Here is a 16,848-nt window from a genome sequence, read left to right on the forward strand (position 1 = left end):
GTCCAGAAGGAAAAAAGGAACTCTTTTGAATGTAGATTCAGACCCAAATGTAAACCACAGAAGAAATTGTCATGTATCAGTCTTGAGGCCAGCATCCAGACAGGGATGATTGCTATTTGTATGGTGTACCATTTCCACACTTGATGAAGCAGAAAATAGATGACAATAGGTAAAATATGGACATAGGCAGCTGAAGCCAGCAGACCAACTTGGAATATGGTAATCTGCAATTGGGAACCTCTTTTCGGCCTACTATAAATGTAGCCCATAAGGCAGAGGAAGGCCAGTGCATATGAAATTAGCCATAATGCTCTTCTGAGAGGGTGACCACAATGTGGTGTGGCAGTCCATGCCTTTGTCCAAAGCGTGGGCAGTGGCGCTGCTGACTACAGCAAGGGATTCTCAGCATACTTCCCCCAGGTGTTAACATGCAGGGCAGTGAGTGGCCTCCCTCCAGGGAAACCTGTCCCCTCCTGCCCCCTGCTCTTTCTCTGAGCCCTTGCTTCCTGTCCTCTCTGGGACTTCTTCCCGACCAAACATTCCACAAAGGCAGGGAACGTGTTTTATTGACTTGGTAACTTCAAAGCTTAGTGCAGCACTTGGTGCCTAATGGCTACTTAATTAATATGGGTAAATCAAATTAATATTTGAATTTAAACAGTATGAAATTTGGTGCTGAACCTGGGCATTTGTGTGTGTCTTCCTTTACTGTTGTTTTTCCAGACTCACTGTTTCATTGGTACAAAGTATATGACACTAGGTCACTATATGGCTAGCTGTGCTACAGTTTTTAATTTCATAACTTGTTTTAAAAACATATACAGATAGCATCTGTTATAAATTCTGTTAGTTTGTCGATGTGAGAAAAAAACAGTGGGTTTTGCCTATTGCATTATAGAATTGTATCCTATTTTGTATTAAGATTTCAGTTCCTTTTGAAGTATAGCAATTGGTGTTAGCAACTATTTTCCCCAGCTTTATGAAAATACAGTTGGCATATAACATTGTGTAATGTAATGTAAGGTGAACATAGTGATTTGATGGGCTTCTATATTACAATTTATCAGTATAGCATTAGTTAATACCCACATCGTGCCACATAATTACCATTTGTTTCTTGCGGTGAGGACACTTCAGATCTACTCTGACAACCTGCAAGTAGATAATATAGTATCATTACTACATTAATATAATATAATATAATATAATATAATATAATATAATATAATATATATAGTATCATTATTTAATCACTCTGCTGTATGTTAGATCCCCAGAACTTATTCACCTTATATTCCAGAGGTGTGTACCCTTTGATCAGCATCTCCCCATTCACTGCCCGCCCCACCCCGCCGCACTCCCCAGCCCTCGGGAACCACCACTCTGCTCTCTGTTTTTCTCAGTTTGGCTTTTTTAGATTTCACATATACGTGACATCATATGGTATTTGTCTTTCTCTGACTTATTCACATAGCATAATGCCCTCAAGATTCATCCACGTTGTTGCAGTGGCAGGAATTCTGTCTTTCTCACAGTTGAGTAACACTCTACTTGTGTGTGTGTCTCAGGCACAAACTCGTAGGTGGTTTCCATGTCTTGGCTGTCGCGAATAATGCTGCAGTGAACAGGAGAGTGCAGCTATCTCTTTGAGACCCTGTTTGCATTTCCTTTGGATGAGTACCTGGCAGTGGAATTGCTGGATCACATGGTTCTATTTTTCATCTTTTGAGGAACCTCCATCCTGTTTCCCACAGTGGCTGTACCAGTTTGCATTCCCACCAACAGTGCCCAAGGGCTCCCTTTCCCTCACATCTTCACCAGCATTTATTATCTCTTGTCTTTTTGATCATTAGGCTCACTTTTATAATTCATATATCTAAATTCTTTTTTAAAACCATTAATTACACCTGTGGAAAAAAAATAAATATCTATGAGTTTTGTTTTGCTTTGGTAGGCTGTTTCAGTGTAGGGATATTAGAAAATACTTCCCCTTTTCCCTGACTCTATTAAATTTTAGATTATTTTAGGTGAGATTGTTAAAGCTATGTGTGTGTGTGAGAGAGAGAATGAGAGACAGAGATAACAGAGAAAGGCTGATTGATGACAGAGGTCAGTTTATCCTACTTTCCTCTTAAGTATGCCCCTATATGGACCATGCTATGGCATAGTCATCTCTGATTCAGATGTTAGGAATTGGTCAAAATGAAATAGCGTGCAAATTCAGTGGTTTCAGCAGTTCTGCTCAAATTACTGAGCAGCTCCCCAGGCAAGGCAAAGTGCTTGGTTCTGAGTAGATGGAAAGGAACAGAACAAATTTGGCCACTGCCCAGCTCCACAGTCTGGGGAGGAAACAGGCCCCAAACAAAGAAAAACCCAACTGATATAGATGTACATGAGGATATTTGATTGTTTGTAGATTTACTTTCTTTGTACTAGAAGCAGACTCTATCACCCATAAGTGTTCAAAGATACAGCAACTTTTCAGTTTATAGATTTCCTGTGGCATACGATGCAAAATTATTGTTTGAACATAAGTAGGAATTTATTTATATGCCGTTTCTCAAAAGTGAGCAATTTATAGTTGTCCTTAGTGTAGATTTTAATTATTTTTATTATATGGTCACTTAAATATTTATAAATATCAAACCAGGTAAAAGCTCCTTGTGCCTATGCAACCATAAAACCAAAAGAAGTTAAGAAGTTAAAAATCAAAGAAAACCACAACACCAATTAACATAGTATATAATATTGTTTTGCTGAAGTGAAATTATCAGAATTGGATAGAAGTATGTTTGTGTAATTTATATTAATTTGTTTAATTTTTAAGATGTCGGTTCCTTATTTGGGTAATTATTTTTATCACCATGGTTGCATTTCCTTTTAATGAGAGCTCATTTAAGATCACAAATTCATTTTATTATGGGTTAATCAATTTAATAGTACAGATAATTATTCATTTTTTTTCTATTAAACTTACTGAAAATAATCTCTCACAAATTGCTAAAGATAAGAACAGGATCCATGCAATAAGTATATCTCTTTGGAAACTGAATACAGTTTTTATTGCTATAGTTCAGATATAGGTTTAATATATCAATATATATCATAGTAAATCCATTATATAATATTATATATATTATATAATATTATTTTAATATATAATTATATAATATTAATAATATTATATATGATTATATATATTATTAATATAATATGTAAACTACCATTACTTTATGATGACAATTCTTTTACTACTTAATGTGAAAAAATTCTACGTGTTATGATAGATTTTGTCTCTCTGTGGGGAAAGCAAATCATTTGTATGTTAAATTCTCTTCTGTTTTTTTTTCTCAGTAGGCCAAAATTATTACAGTATGTTATTATCCTGAAAATATCTTCAATGTTTGAATTATTGTTACAAAGAAATTTAACATGCACAAAGAAGTAAATATGGGACAGTTATTTTAATTTTGATGTTCGAGTATGCCCTCTTCATAGAATAATACTCATTACCCAGTGAAAATTGGTCTCTGCATTTAAAGTGACCCTGACGCATGAACATGAAATTTAACAAAAATAACAAAAGAACCCTGAAGTAGCATGGCAGTATTCAGGTGTAAATAGGTCATCCAGAGATAACCCTGAATATTTATGTTATACCAATTAGTATATTACATCTCTTTCCACTAGAGAAGGGTTAATGCCCTAAGGAGACAAGTCTGCAGACTATATAAAAGGCTAATACATTTTATAATAGTTTTATATATGCCATGTGCATGTGTGAGAGAGTTTATATTTCAAAGCAAGCATCTGTCAAAACAAAAATAAATAATAAATTCTTACATTTTTCCTCCTAAACATTGGAAACTTTAAAACATACAATATCTGAAATTACCATGGATTTTTCTTATACCCATCAGCTCTATCAAGTTGCTTTGGGCGGTCTCCTTCTGCAAGTGTTTAGAAAGCACACCGGTAAATTGTAATGACTTGGGAATCTGAAAGTAGGACTTGGACATTAGCAAGAGAGGTTAAGAAGGAAAGAGGAGAAGGATTTGCGAAAATAGGGAGCAACAGGAAATAAGGAAGATGGAACCACAGTCAAGTTAGAAGAGGCTCCTAGTTCTGAACATGGGAAAAGCAGTCACAGATTCCAACACTCAACTCTGTTCTCCAGGCAGCTGTCTCTGATCAGGAGAGGAAGAAAATGAAGCGCAAAGGAGATCGATACTCGATGCAGACGTCCCTTATTGTGGCAGCTCTGAAGCGACTGCTGCCCATTGGGTTGAACATCTGTGCACCTGGGGACCAGGAGCTCATTGCTCTGGCCAAAAACCGATTTAGTATGGTAAGTTTCCTGTACACACCAGGGACGATCACTTGACCTCCAGACACTCAGATGTGTAGGCTCCTCTTGCTCACGGCTCTCTGTCAGTATTCTTTCTTTCTTTTTTTTTTTTTTTTTAAGATTTTATTTATTTATTTGACAGAGAGAGATCACAAGTAGACGGAGAGGCAGGCAGAGAGAGAGAGAGAGAGAGGGAAGCAGGCTCCCTGCTGAGCAGAGAGCCCGATGCGGGACTCGATCCCAGGACCCTGAGATCATGACCTGAGCCGAAGGCAGCGGCTTAACCCACTGAGCCACCCAGGCGCCCAGTATTCTTTCTTTATTATTTTTTTAAACTCTATTTTATTTTTTCAGTGTTCCAAGATTCCTTGTTTAAGCACCACACCCAGTGATCTATGCAACACATGCCCTCCTTAATATCCACCACCAGGCGCACCCAACCCCTACCCACCTCCCCTCCAAAACCCTCAGTTTGTTTCTCAGAGTCCACATTCTCTCATGGTTCGTCCCCGCCTTGGAATTCCCCCCAACTCCCTTCTCTCCATCTCCCAATGTCAGTATTACATTTACATTAAATGTTCTGTTAAGCAGTTTTACTGCATAGGCTCTATCATTCAGATACAAAGACTGCCTTTTTTTTTTTTTTTTTTTTTTGGTGGCTGTTTTTTTATTTCTAAATTATGTTAATCACCTTCCAGGAATCTTTAGGAACCAAAGAGAAAAAATGCAAACAAGTTCCTGGCAGTAAAAAAAAAAAAAAAAAAAAAAAAAAGAAGGATTTCCTGTGAACTCCCCTATAACATTTGTTATGAGAAGTATATTCAGATTTTTGAGGGGTTATTTTTCAGTGTTTTCAGAAGAGTCCTGCACTGTGCTGATGGTGGTTGGATAAGGTATTGACTTTTATTTAAATCAGTGGCTCTTCTCCTTTGCAAGCTTCAAAATTTAAGTTCTCCAGATCTCTTTATGGCCCCTGTGTTTTCTCTTCATGGCTATGCAGATGCAATTTTACAAAACTACGCAGTGGAGTTACTATATTATGCTTAGGGAAATTGCATATTGTTATGTTTAGGGAAATTGCATACTTTTCCTCTGCCTGGTCCCACGCTGAATGGAGCACTTCTCTGTATATTAGGGTTTGATACCGTGAGATAAGGAGGTTGAGGGGATTTGTAGCAGAGTGGACTGCACGGGTGCTGTTCTGCTGGGGGTTGCTCTAGTATTTGATTACCAAGATATGCTCCTTCTTATCACTGGATCATGAGGGATATCCTAAAGTGCCATAACTACTTGGTAAGGATTTCAGAGAAGGATGGAGACATATTTGTTCGAACCCAAGGGAACATCATTCTGCCCTACTTCTCATGAACTGGACATTCTGTTCCATGGAGTCTTACGGCACTTACTGTAGAATTGAAGTAGGTTGTTATCTTGTTTCTAGTCACAGCAGTATCAAGAAATTATCTGAAAAAGAACCCCCCTAAATTTGTGACATGTATTTAAATCCTGTAGATATGTTTATTCAGACGTGTACTATTTCAGAATTGGTTAGATCTATTTCCATTGACTTGTGATCATTGATGCATTGTAAGACTTCCTTTAGGTAACATTTATTTCTTGACAGAAAGACACTGAAGATGAAGTACGAGATATAATCCGCAGTAATATTCATTTACAAGGCAAGGTAAGCCAAATTTAAGCACATTTAGTATTTATGGATTAATCTCTCTTTAGAATATACTACAAATATTGTTACTTTAGCATTTAAGAAAGTAGAAACATATTGCTTTAGTCAGTTTTTATCCTACTTGCAAACCTTTTGATATTAAAGACCATCAAGATAATGAATGATGGATTTTTAAAGTAGATCATCAAAGATTCTCACACTTTGAAGAAAATATGCCATGATTTGAAATAAAGTTTGGAAATTACCTTCCTTAGCTGTGTTTGAGGACTTTTGGGACATGGAGACAGGTGTCCATAAGAATTTGAACTTTTACATTTAGTGACCAGAAACTAAATACGTGAATTTAAGAGTCATTAGTATATAGGAGATATTGAGAATTGCTGTAATAGGAATAAATTAATTTACCTAGGGAGGCGAAGGAAAACATGAACGGAAATCATGAGAACGGTTACTTATTAACATTGGGTAAGAAAAAAAAATTGCAGAAGTACGTTTTGTAGTTCAGTAATCATTTACTATTATTTGGAAATTGTTTCCTACTGGGAGATAAATTGCTCATTTGTTTATGGAAATTGCTATGCAGTGTAAGAAGACTAGCAGTTTTTGTTTTTTTTTTTTCAGTTTATTATTTTGATTCAGGGTATTTGCTTCCATTCTGGTGTTCCTTCTGGAGAATTTTCTCAATTATGAGAATGTACAAATGTCAAAAGTAGTGACTACAGTATAATGTTTGCTTTCCTGAGTATTAAAATGCTTCATTCCAAGATCAAAACCCTATACTTTTTCTTTTAACACTTAGGACGACACTATGATATAGGTGAGGTGTGCCTTTCCAATATTCCCAGGAAACAAATACTGATTTAGAACAAATTTCATATGCACTTTGATGTGTATGTACTCAGTCATACATTTAGTTATAAACTGGTCCAGAATAGGAGATGAATTCCTGTTACAGCTTGATTGCTTTCCAGGTAGCAAAAAGATTTTGAACATTTTAAAATGTACTAATAAATCTTCCAACTACATCTCCAGTGAAGGGTTTATGCTACATATATGGGTGTTTGGGGAGATCATGTAGTCCTTGAAAGGGTCTCCCAGGGGACTCAAGGCCACACTTAGAGAACCACAGTCTAGGACAACCACCACTGAGCAGAGTCAGGAGATGTTCAGTACCTCTTAAGGAAGGTTCTGTGCTTCTCTCAGGAAATAATCTAATGAAGAAGGTTGTCTTGAAGAAGCAGAAGGAAATTCTTCTTCTAGAGGAAATTATCTTCTAGAGGTTACTTGTAGGAGTACTATGGACAACTTAAATTGTGTACTGGGGAGTCAGGAAGAAAGAGGAGAGCAGAGAAGGAAACATGTTTACAATTAACATTTCACCTCCAAATGAACGAGACCAGAAAATAAAGTGGTAATGAATACATAGATTTTCTTTTTGACATTTCAGTCTATACTTGTGCTGTGAGTTAGGCACACATGTTATGGAGCCATACAGACTTACAAAAGATGAATTTTTTTGTTCCTAACACCTTCTCAGATATATCGTCCTGAAATTGTAGGACTGGTAATCCTGGGAGCCAGAAGGAGTATTTTATATTAGAAGGAATAGCATTTCTACTTATCTTGCCAAGTACAAGTAAACATGTGTATTAAAATCTAGACGTACCAAACACAGTCCTCAGATGGAAAAAGTATGTGGAAGAAAAATATTTCCTTTTGTCCAAGGACAAATGGTGTTTACAAGTCATTGAGTGTTTGCCTCTTGGTGAAAGTTATTTTTCCACATTACCGATGCTTCTTTCTCTGACTAGGAGTTGTAAAGTTTCAGATGTTGTCCATTTACTTCAGCTTCATGACCCTCAGTCTCCCATTTTTTTTTCTTTTTTTTTTTAAGATTTTTTTTTTTAAATTTATTTGACAGAGATCACAAGTAGGCAGAGAGTCAGGCAGAGAGAGAGGGGGAAGCATGCTCCCCACTGAGCAGAAAGCCTGATGCAGGGCTCTATCCCAGGACCCTGAGATCATGACCTGAGCTGAAGGCAGAGGGTTAACCTGCTGAGCCACCCAGGCACCCCTCAGTCTTCCATTTTTAATAGAAATTTGAAAGGGGAAGAGAAATATAAGGGGATTGCTTTGCCTGTTTTTAATGACATAGTTATTTCTATATTATTTCTCTGAAGTCATGTGATCTGTTCCTTGTAAGGATGCTTGTATTTTTTGGTTTCTATGATTTTATAATAATCCTTCTCAAAACCATACAGAGTTCAGTTATATCTCCCACTCAGGAAATTTGATGGTATTAAAAAGACCCCTTCATTATAGAGTATGATTTTATTAGCCCTCCATCAGTTGATATTGATATCTTTGTTTCAGGGAGACTGAGCTCAGTTGTAGAGTCCCTGTATTTGCCTGTAAGTGTGATCCCATATCATTGCTATGAAAATAAGTACGTAGATCTTTCAGTGTTTGTGAAAGGGAAAGAGAAAGATAGAAGGTTACTTTGTCTACTTCCTTGCCTTGACCATGTCCATCTCATCTTTACATCTTGGGCAAAACTTCCCTTGTTCAGGGGACTCTTAACCAACCACCAGCAGGTTAGGTTGAAGTTCACAATACCTAATATTTCTCTTGGAGTAGCCGTCATCAGAATTGTACATATTTAATTTCTGTCTTCTCCACCAGATGATCAATTTTGTTAGTACGAGATCATTCTCTGCTCTCGTCTCTGCACCGTGTTTTGACATTAGGCAACACTCCAGTAAGTAGGTCTTTTCCTCTTTAGGTCATAACCTTCTATTCTTGAGACGTCTTCCTTTTTTCCTGCAGTTAGAGGATCCTGCTATTCGATGGCAAATGGCTCTTTACAAAGACTTACCGAACAGGACCGAAGATACGTCGGATCCGGAGAAGACTGTGGAAAGAGTATTAGATATAGCGAATGTGCTTTTCCATCTTGAGCAGGTTAGAGTCTGTGTTGATTCCATCGTGTCTGCCTTAACCATGTAAGCACACTTTAAAGACGGTGTGTGTTCGTTGTTAGGTATGGGCCAAAAAACATAGATGTTCAGCAGATTCATGATGAAGAAGATATGATTGAGGAGCACTTGTATCTAATAAGCAAGATTTCCCAGCACAGAGTTTTTGTAGCAATATATAGCTAATGTATTTTGGGATATTACAGCCTTTGTTTTATTGTCTTTTCTCAAAATATTTCTGTGATTATACAGATGAATAAGATTATATGCTTAATTTTAAATCATTCTAACAAAAATTTCAGGAGTTGCCTGACTGCATGTTCTATGAATCAGTTGTTATTACTGCTCATAACAACATGTTTGAGATGCTTTCACTCGTTTAATGTTTGATTCTTTTGGGGTCATTAGTTTCACCTTTCATTAGAGATATTTTTGAGTTAATTTGCTCCAAGATCAGCAATAAATTACGTTTGGAGAAGAGCAGTGCATTGATATTAAAACTATGTGAGAATAGTATTTTTATATAATTATTTAGTTGTATCCTACTTTAAACTACAAAGTTCACTGTGTGTTTGATTTCCTTATTCATTATTCAACAGTTCTCAAACCAGTAATATTTGAAATATTACCCATCTGTGGGATATATTGTTGTGTGAGGAATCTTCTGGTTTAGGTAAAATATCTGCAATACCGAGACATCGTCCCTGTTTCTCATGAGGTCCACTCAGCAAAATGACACCAAGTGAGGGGGCCCAGTGTGACCCCAACAGTGTGATCTGTCCTTGGGCCTTCATGACAGTCCTCATCTGGACATGGAAGGTCTCTCATTTTACAACAAACATAAAATAATAAAAGTGCATATGGCATCTCGGGAATTTTGTCACCTAAATGTTTTATAGACCATGTTGACATAGCAATAACAAACTTTTTCTTGGATTCCTATTTTGTATTATCCGGTGATCTCCCATCCCCGCCTTGACCAGTTAAATAACGTAAAGATATCACCTAATGTAGTATCCTCATACTTTCCTTCCTGTTTACTCAGGTGCCCCTCAAACATTAAAAACCTCCCCCATGCCGTGCAAGTTATCACTGCACCTGATGAAATTTAACTAGGCTACACTTAAATCACATGGCTATTGACATGTATTTACATTGTGTATTTACATTGTGTAACACCACACTATTAATAACATAATGTAATCAAATTTGGAAAGCTCAATATTCCCCTAAATATTTCCATAATATTTTCATGAAATATTAAATAAGTACAAATGATCACTCAGAAGATGATGAGATTTAAGGTAATGAAATCTTAATGACCTATAAAGTCATAGAGTTGTTTTCCAGAATTACACACATATTTAAGAAGACTATTAAATGTTTATTTAATGTGTACCTGAGGATTATTTCTGGCAGCAGTACCCTACCATAAGATTTTTTGTTTTGTTTTGTTTTTTAAAGATGGGAGGGGGAAGGGCAAAGGGAGAGGGAAACAGAGAATCCCAGGTAGGCTCCATACCCAGCACAGAGCCTGATGCAGGGCTCGATCTCATGATCCTGACACCATGACCTGAGCTGAAATCCAGAGTCAGAGGCTCAACCAACTGAGCCACCTGCGCGTCCCATACTGTAAGGTTCTAATCCTTTTTAGTTTCCATGCACGTGTCTGGATTTGTTTGAATGACTTTTAGATACATTAAATGAAGCTTATTAAAATCTGATTTTATTCTATTGACATATATTGGTAACTGTATTCAATCGTAATGAACGAAGTCATCTGTAAAGTAGTGAGTTTCATTTTATGCTGCAGCCATTCCCTTCATGAACATTTATTGCATACAGTACCATATGGCAGCATTAGGTGCTGCAGGTTCTGGGGGTTGAAGGCTATATCTCTACTCAAGTAGGTCAGGACCATGCAGAGCATGTGGACACCTTGTAATGATACAGATATGCCCGGATACAAAATGTGCAGTCTAGACTAGTCTAGTTGCCAAGTAGGGGATCCCCATAATCTTGAAGGCATTTTCTAGGCGGTCATATTTTAGTTAAGGTCAACCATTCTTCACATTGTTAAGAATACAAGTAAAAAGAAATCATCAATGACCAAAGACTAGAAAAGAGGGGAAAATGGGCCACAAGAGGAATTCATGCCTGCATTATCTCTATTCCAATGTTAACTTGTTGCTAAGTCATAGAGCAGCTTGCAAAGAATATCTTCACTTGCTAAACTCAGTGGGTGCATAGTAGAGACTTGATTTCACTTATCTCCGGTATCAGCAACCTTTGCGACTGTGTATTTCATACTGCATATCTGGTCATTGGTCCCTGAGAGTAACCTGTCCCCTTGCCATTTCCTACTACTCAAACTTGAGGCACGCTAACACATCAGCACCTCTGCACATTTAGACAGTGAGACAAAGCCTCACTATTCAGAGACTTTTCACGTATAATAAAATGCTCTGCCAAGTGGTAAGCTTCATGATGGCAGACACCTTTTCCACCATGTTCACTTCTGGATCTTCAGTGCTTTGGTACTTTATTATGATTGTTAACTGTCACCCACACCAATCAGAACGCAGATTCCTACAGAAAGTGAGTCTGAGCAGCCTGAATCTCAAAATGAAACTTGAATGCATTAGATCTAGTTGAACAACACTACCTTCCATTCACTTAACACGGTCATCCAGAAGAAAACAGAAGAGGACAATTGTCGGAAAGTATTTATCGATCCTGTGGAGGGATGACCATCACAGAAATAAGTGTTTTCCAATTTTACAAGTTGCTTCATTAAAATTTCTAAACCACTGTAGTCCAGACTTTGTTAATGTTTTCTTCAGGCATTGTGACATTCATATTTTGACCCTTTACTGCAAAGGGTAATAGACTTAGTTTTATTTTTTTTAGCTAACGCAACATTTTTATTTCTTCCAGAAATCTACATGTTTGCGCCGGAGATATTACAGTCTGGGAAGTACAGTGTTCAATTACCTAGAGACTACTAATTAATTTAGAATTACATGTTGGGGTTTTTTTTTCTCTCTCTCTAATACTTATAATTAATCTCTTTTTCATCTTGGAGGTCCAAACACCATTAGCTAAATAAATAGCTTGCTTGCCTCATTTACTCCAACTTTGAATTCTCATTTGTCCCTCTCTAACAAAATAATTATGTATTTTAACATTGCAAAATTAAATTCCTTACCTCATTCCTAGTGATGTGTTCTTGAAGCTTTGTCATCTTCTCTCCATCCTACTATATTAAGGAAGGGTTGAATTTTCAGAAGAATTTTCTATGTCTCTATTCACGTTGACACTTAGGATAAAATTGGCTTAAATGGATACATAAATAATTTTTTGTGTTAATTTTTTGTATAGACAGAAAATATGTTTTAGAACCATACCAAATTCTGAAAACATGGTTCTATGTAGAATGGTTTTATATTTCTTTGATTTTAGAGATGACATAGCTTCTCAAGTATACACTACTGGGAAAATACTATATTCTGACTAAAGAAAATATGTAGCATTCAAAACTATTTCCAATTTAGCATTGCGTTACTTCTAGGAAATGGGTTTTTCCATAATAATTGTAGGGTACTTTTGGAATTGAAATTCCAAAAGTTTTTAATAATAAAGGCACAGCTGTTTAATACTGTATTTTTGAGGATAGTTTGGGGTTTAAATATTTAATTTTTTTTTTTTTTATCCTTTTACCTCAGGTGGAGCATCCACAGAGATCGAAGAAGGCTGTATGGCACAAACTGTTATCCAAGCAGAGGAAAAGGGCAGTGGTAGCCTGCTTCCGGATGGCTCCTTTATACAATCTGCCGAGGTCAGACTTTTTAAGTCTCTGTAATAGATTAATTTTTTTTTCTTTTCCCCTACGAAGCAGTAGGAGTATAGAGTCAATTTTAACCTGAGTGCAATAGTCTGAGAGACAGATGGAAGAGATCCCTTGGTTCTTCTGTATAATACTTGAGTTTGTTTTTTTCTTCATTGGGTGTTCCCAGAGGACTGTGGTCTACAGTGTAATTGTTAAATGCTCTTAAATACTGAGGAAGATCTGCTTGCATATATAAGGCGGGTGGGGTCATTAGGGAACTCAGACTGCTTTGATTTGAATCATGGCATCTCAATGGACAGCTGCCTGACATTTGTCAAGTTTCTTACTTGATGGTTCAGATTTCCTCATGTGTACCATGATGAGATTTGCTTCATGGACTTGTTCAGATGACGTAATGGGTTGAGGTATACGGAGTGCTTAGAGCCAGACTTAACACTATACCTGTTAACTGTTGTTTACTATTTTGGGGGCATTGTCCATCTTGGGGAGAAGCAGTGATATGGACCTAGTTTATGGAAATAATGTCAATGCGTTTAAAGACTCCCCGCCTTCTCATAACAGCAGGTGTACTTGTTAATAGAGAAATTATAGAGAAATATTTATATTGTTATAATTATATTTATGTATTTTATTATATATTTATATATTATAATTATATAAATAGAGAAATTATAGAGAAAAATAGAGAAAATCACCTGGTACATTTGAGTCTGGCTCTGTGGCCCAGGTACCAGTTCAGCCTCCTTGTAGTTTTCCCAAGAAACTGCCCTTTCCCCTCGGAGCCTTGTGTCAATGATACCATCCCCACATCTGGTAAACAGGGTTCAGCTCAGCTCCCTCTCTTTTTTGGAGCATCTCTGACCAGACCATGCCCTTCCACTCCTTGCAGATGGAACACTTCCTCCTCTTTGTTTCTAGGATGATTTTATCAGGTCCCTGGCTGTTAACATGTTCACATGGTGTTGGGCCTATTTGTCTCTCTGATCCAGGCTTGAGATCTTTTAGAGTTGTGTTCAATTTTATACCCTCAGTACCTAGAACACTGACTTTCAGTACATGTTTGAATAAATAAGTGAGTCAGGAAGTAAAACAAAACAACACCCCCAACAAAGCAAACGAACTTCACACAATCCCCTTTCACTAAGACAGCAGGATTTCTTGCTCTGGTACCTTAGCTGGGTATAAAAATACATGAATTTCTCCTTGAGACCTTGTGCGCCTTTTAAATTCTCTGACTCCATTATGGTGTTACCTCTTAGTCAATAGAATATTAACCTTGGGAGTGCCTGGGTGACTCAGTGGGTTAAAGCCTCTGCCTTCGGCTCAGGTCAGGATCTCAGTGTCCTGGGATCGAGCCCCGCATCGGGCTCTCTGCTCAGTGGGGAGCCTGCTTCCTTCTCTCTCTACCTGCCTTTCTGCCTACTTGTGATCTCTGTCAAATAAATAAATAAAATCTTAAAAAAAAAAAGAATATCAACCTTGAATTCATTGTCTTATTCCTTTTCTGGTCTCTCCTATCTAGTCATACCCCAAGTTCCATCAGATATTTCCTTGATCTGTTTCACTTGGATCCTCTTTCCTTTATGGCTACCTCTTCATCTTACTTATTTATCGCCCCTTACCAAGTTGATGGCAGCAGGTTCTGAGCTCATTTCCCCGAGGATGTCACAGAGTCTTCGGATCCACTCCCTCTGATAAAACCTGTCTAAAATTGTATCCCTTTTTGTGGTGCCTCTCAAATCTGGTACTTTTGGGAAGTACACCAGATTCATCGCAGAAACACTCAAACCTCAACCTATTGAGTCAGCATTTCTGTGAGTGCTTTGCAAGTATATTGTACAAAAGCCACTCAGCTGGTTCAGATGTCCCAGGAAGACTGAGGCCGTCCTTTGTCATGCCTGTTTCATGCATGGGACTTTATGGCAATTTCTAGCAGTTCCGGGTACATCAGGTCAGTTCCTCCCATTGGTCTTCCAGACTCTTCATAAACCTATCTGACCATGTGCCTCATGATTCCATAGCCCGCCGTCAGCACAGCGAGGCTCAGCTTTCCATCCTGTGATGATAGCACCTCTCCTTTTAACACTTCTGATATTCTCTTAGGATGTTTCCTTATGGTCATGACTTTCTTTTTACCTTTCTTATGGTGGAATCTTTGTACCTCTCATCAACTTCGTGATGAGTTTATTGATTCTTTTAGTGTGCAGGGCTCTTTTATTTCATAGGCAGCCATTTATTTTCAGTATCCTAGGATTTAGTCTTTGGATACCTACTCCTATTAAGTTCACATAAGACATTTTGTTTAATAGTCCTTGGGGCCTCTATCTAATGTTAACTCAAATACTGAATAATTCCTTTATGAACACTTAGTACATTGTTTCTCAGAGCCACCTTATGTCATAATAGCTACCCCCTAATGACCATCTATCTACCCAATGTGCTTCACATTGTTTATCTCCTTTTATGTCTTGCAAAACTGAAGTGCAGATTGGGGTTCTCCTAGTTTTATCAATGGAAAAAGTGGAAGTTGGTCAAGTGAATAACTTGGCCAGTGTTGTGAAGCTTTGAAATGACAGAGCCAGAATTTAGAATGTAAGTCAGCCTGCGATCTGAGAAGCCTCGCCTTGTTCACTCTAATGTGTTGCTTCTGGAATCATGAGTAGGAAGTTTATTGTTTTATCTTTTTTTAGTGCACAGACAATCCAGTGATAAAGCACTAATGATTCATTTTCCAATTTATTTAAAAAAATCCTTTGTTCAAAATTGTGCTTTTCTTTTAGGCACCGGGCTGTCAATCTCTTTCTTCAGGGATATGAAAAGTCTTGGATTGAAACGGAAGAACACTATTTTGAAGATAAACTGATAGAAGATTTAGCAGTATGTTTTAATGAAGTTTTAAGATGAAAGAGGGTTTGGGTTTGGTGGGATAACGTTGGTGTGAGCATTTATCATATCATATTAAAGAGAAAATATCATTGTAGCATATTCTTCCTAGGACACTTATTCTTGTTGCTCATTACATTCAGTGTTTAGGGAAAATTTTATCCTTTCTTTGGACAGCTCTCTCCAACATCATGCAATTCAGAAGTTAAGCTGAATGATAGTTTATTATTAACCAAACATTGATTCCATTATTCTCTTAAATTCTTCCGCAAAGCCCCTTTAATCACCTCAGAACCAGAATAGAGCTTTAAAAGCTGAACCATAATGAAGTTATTCACCAAACATAAGTGAAGGTTAACAAAAGCCAATGAAAAGTAGCTGGTTTTTAAAATCACATGGGCAGAGAATGATGGACTGGCTACAAGAAGAACAGGAAGCCCTGGTAAATGTAATAGATGGCATAGTAGGTTTTTGGTCCTTCCATGCTGTGCTGGTAAGGATGCTGTTGTATTGAGAGCAGAGCAGTCTGGGAGGCCATTGTCTTAAATCTTTTCAAAGTGGTGGACCTGTTAAAATATGTGATGGAAGCCATCGTCTCAGGAAAATTTACAAGCGTGTGGTCTGGTAGAATTTTGCAGACTAGTTAGAGGCTTCATCACTCCCAAGTTAAAGACCTCTTCTCTAAAAGTTATTTTTTTTTAACTCACAAGATATCAGGGAATATTGGATAAACTGATATAAATCGTGAAAGCTTGACCTTGATTATCCCCATATATTTTAAGTGAGTTCAGTTTGTTTTTAGAACCAAAACAACCCATAGACTATTAGATATCTTATAGAAATGTATCCCTTATCTATACTGTTAAGCCGTAAATCCAGGAGAAGATCATTTATGTAGAGTGATAATCAGTCTGAATGGGTAAGGCAATAGATATATAAAAGTCATTAAACCATTCAATGAAGAGTCAAGATTTATTAATTCTACACTGAGTAAAAATGCTTAATAATTTTCCTTGTGTTAAAAGTTCTAATAGTACAAAATTATTCTAAGTTTAAAGTAACTGAAAATTAAAAAAAAATATATATGTGGTAGTTTAAGCACTAA

At 37.1% G+C, this 16,848-nt stretch overlaps 1 protein-coding gene across 8 annotated transcripts in view; it reads left to right on the forward strand.

Moving 5' to 3' along the window:
• Window positions 1-16,848, forward strand: part of RYR2 (ryanodine receptor 2) — a 738,447-nt gene that overhangs the window by 620,988 nt on the left and 100,611 nt on the right. For 4 of the 8 annotated variants that reach the window (XM_047702071.1, XM_047702073.1, XM_047702072.1 and 1 more), the window contains 6 exons: window positions 4,178-4,348; window positions 5,973-6,032; window positions 8,862-8,996; window positions 11,948-11,983; window positions 12,736-12,848; window positions 15,641-15,737. In XM_047702071.1, coding sequence (XP_047558027.1) covers window positions 4,178-4,348; window positions 5,973-6,032; window positions 8,862-8,996; window positions 11,948-11,983; window positions 12,736-12,848; window positions 15,641-15,737 — 612 coding nt within the window. The remainder of the gene's footprint in view (window positions 1-4,177; window positions 4,349-5,972; window positions 6,033-8,861; window positions 8,997-11,947; window positions 11,984-12,735; window positions 12,849-15,640; window positions 15,738-16,848) is intronic. The other 4 variants (XM_047702075.1, XM_047702077.1, XM_047702076.1 and 1 more) reach the window with 1 other exon arrangement.

The sequence above is a fragment of the Lutra lutra genome, chromosome 14 (assembly GCF_902655055.1).
Source record: "Lutra lutra chromosome 14, mLutLut1.2, whole genome shotgun sequence".
Lineage (NCBI taxonomy): Eukaryota > Metazoa > Chordata > Mammalia > Carnivora > Mustelidae > Lutra > Lutra lutra.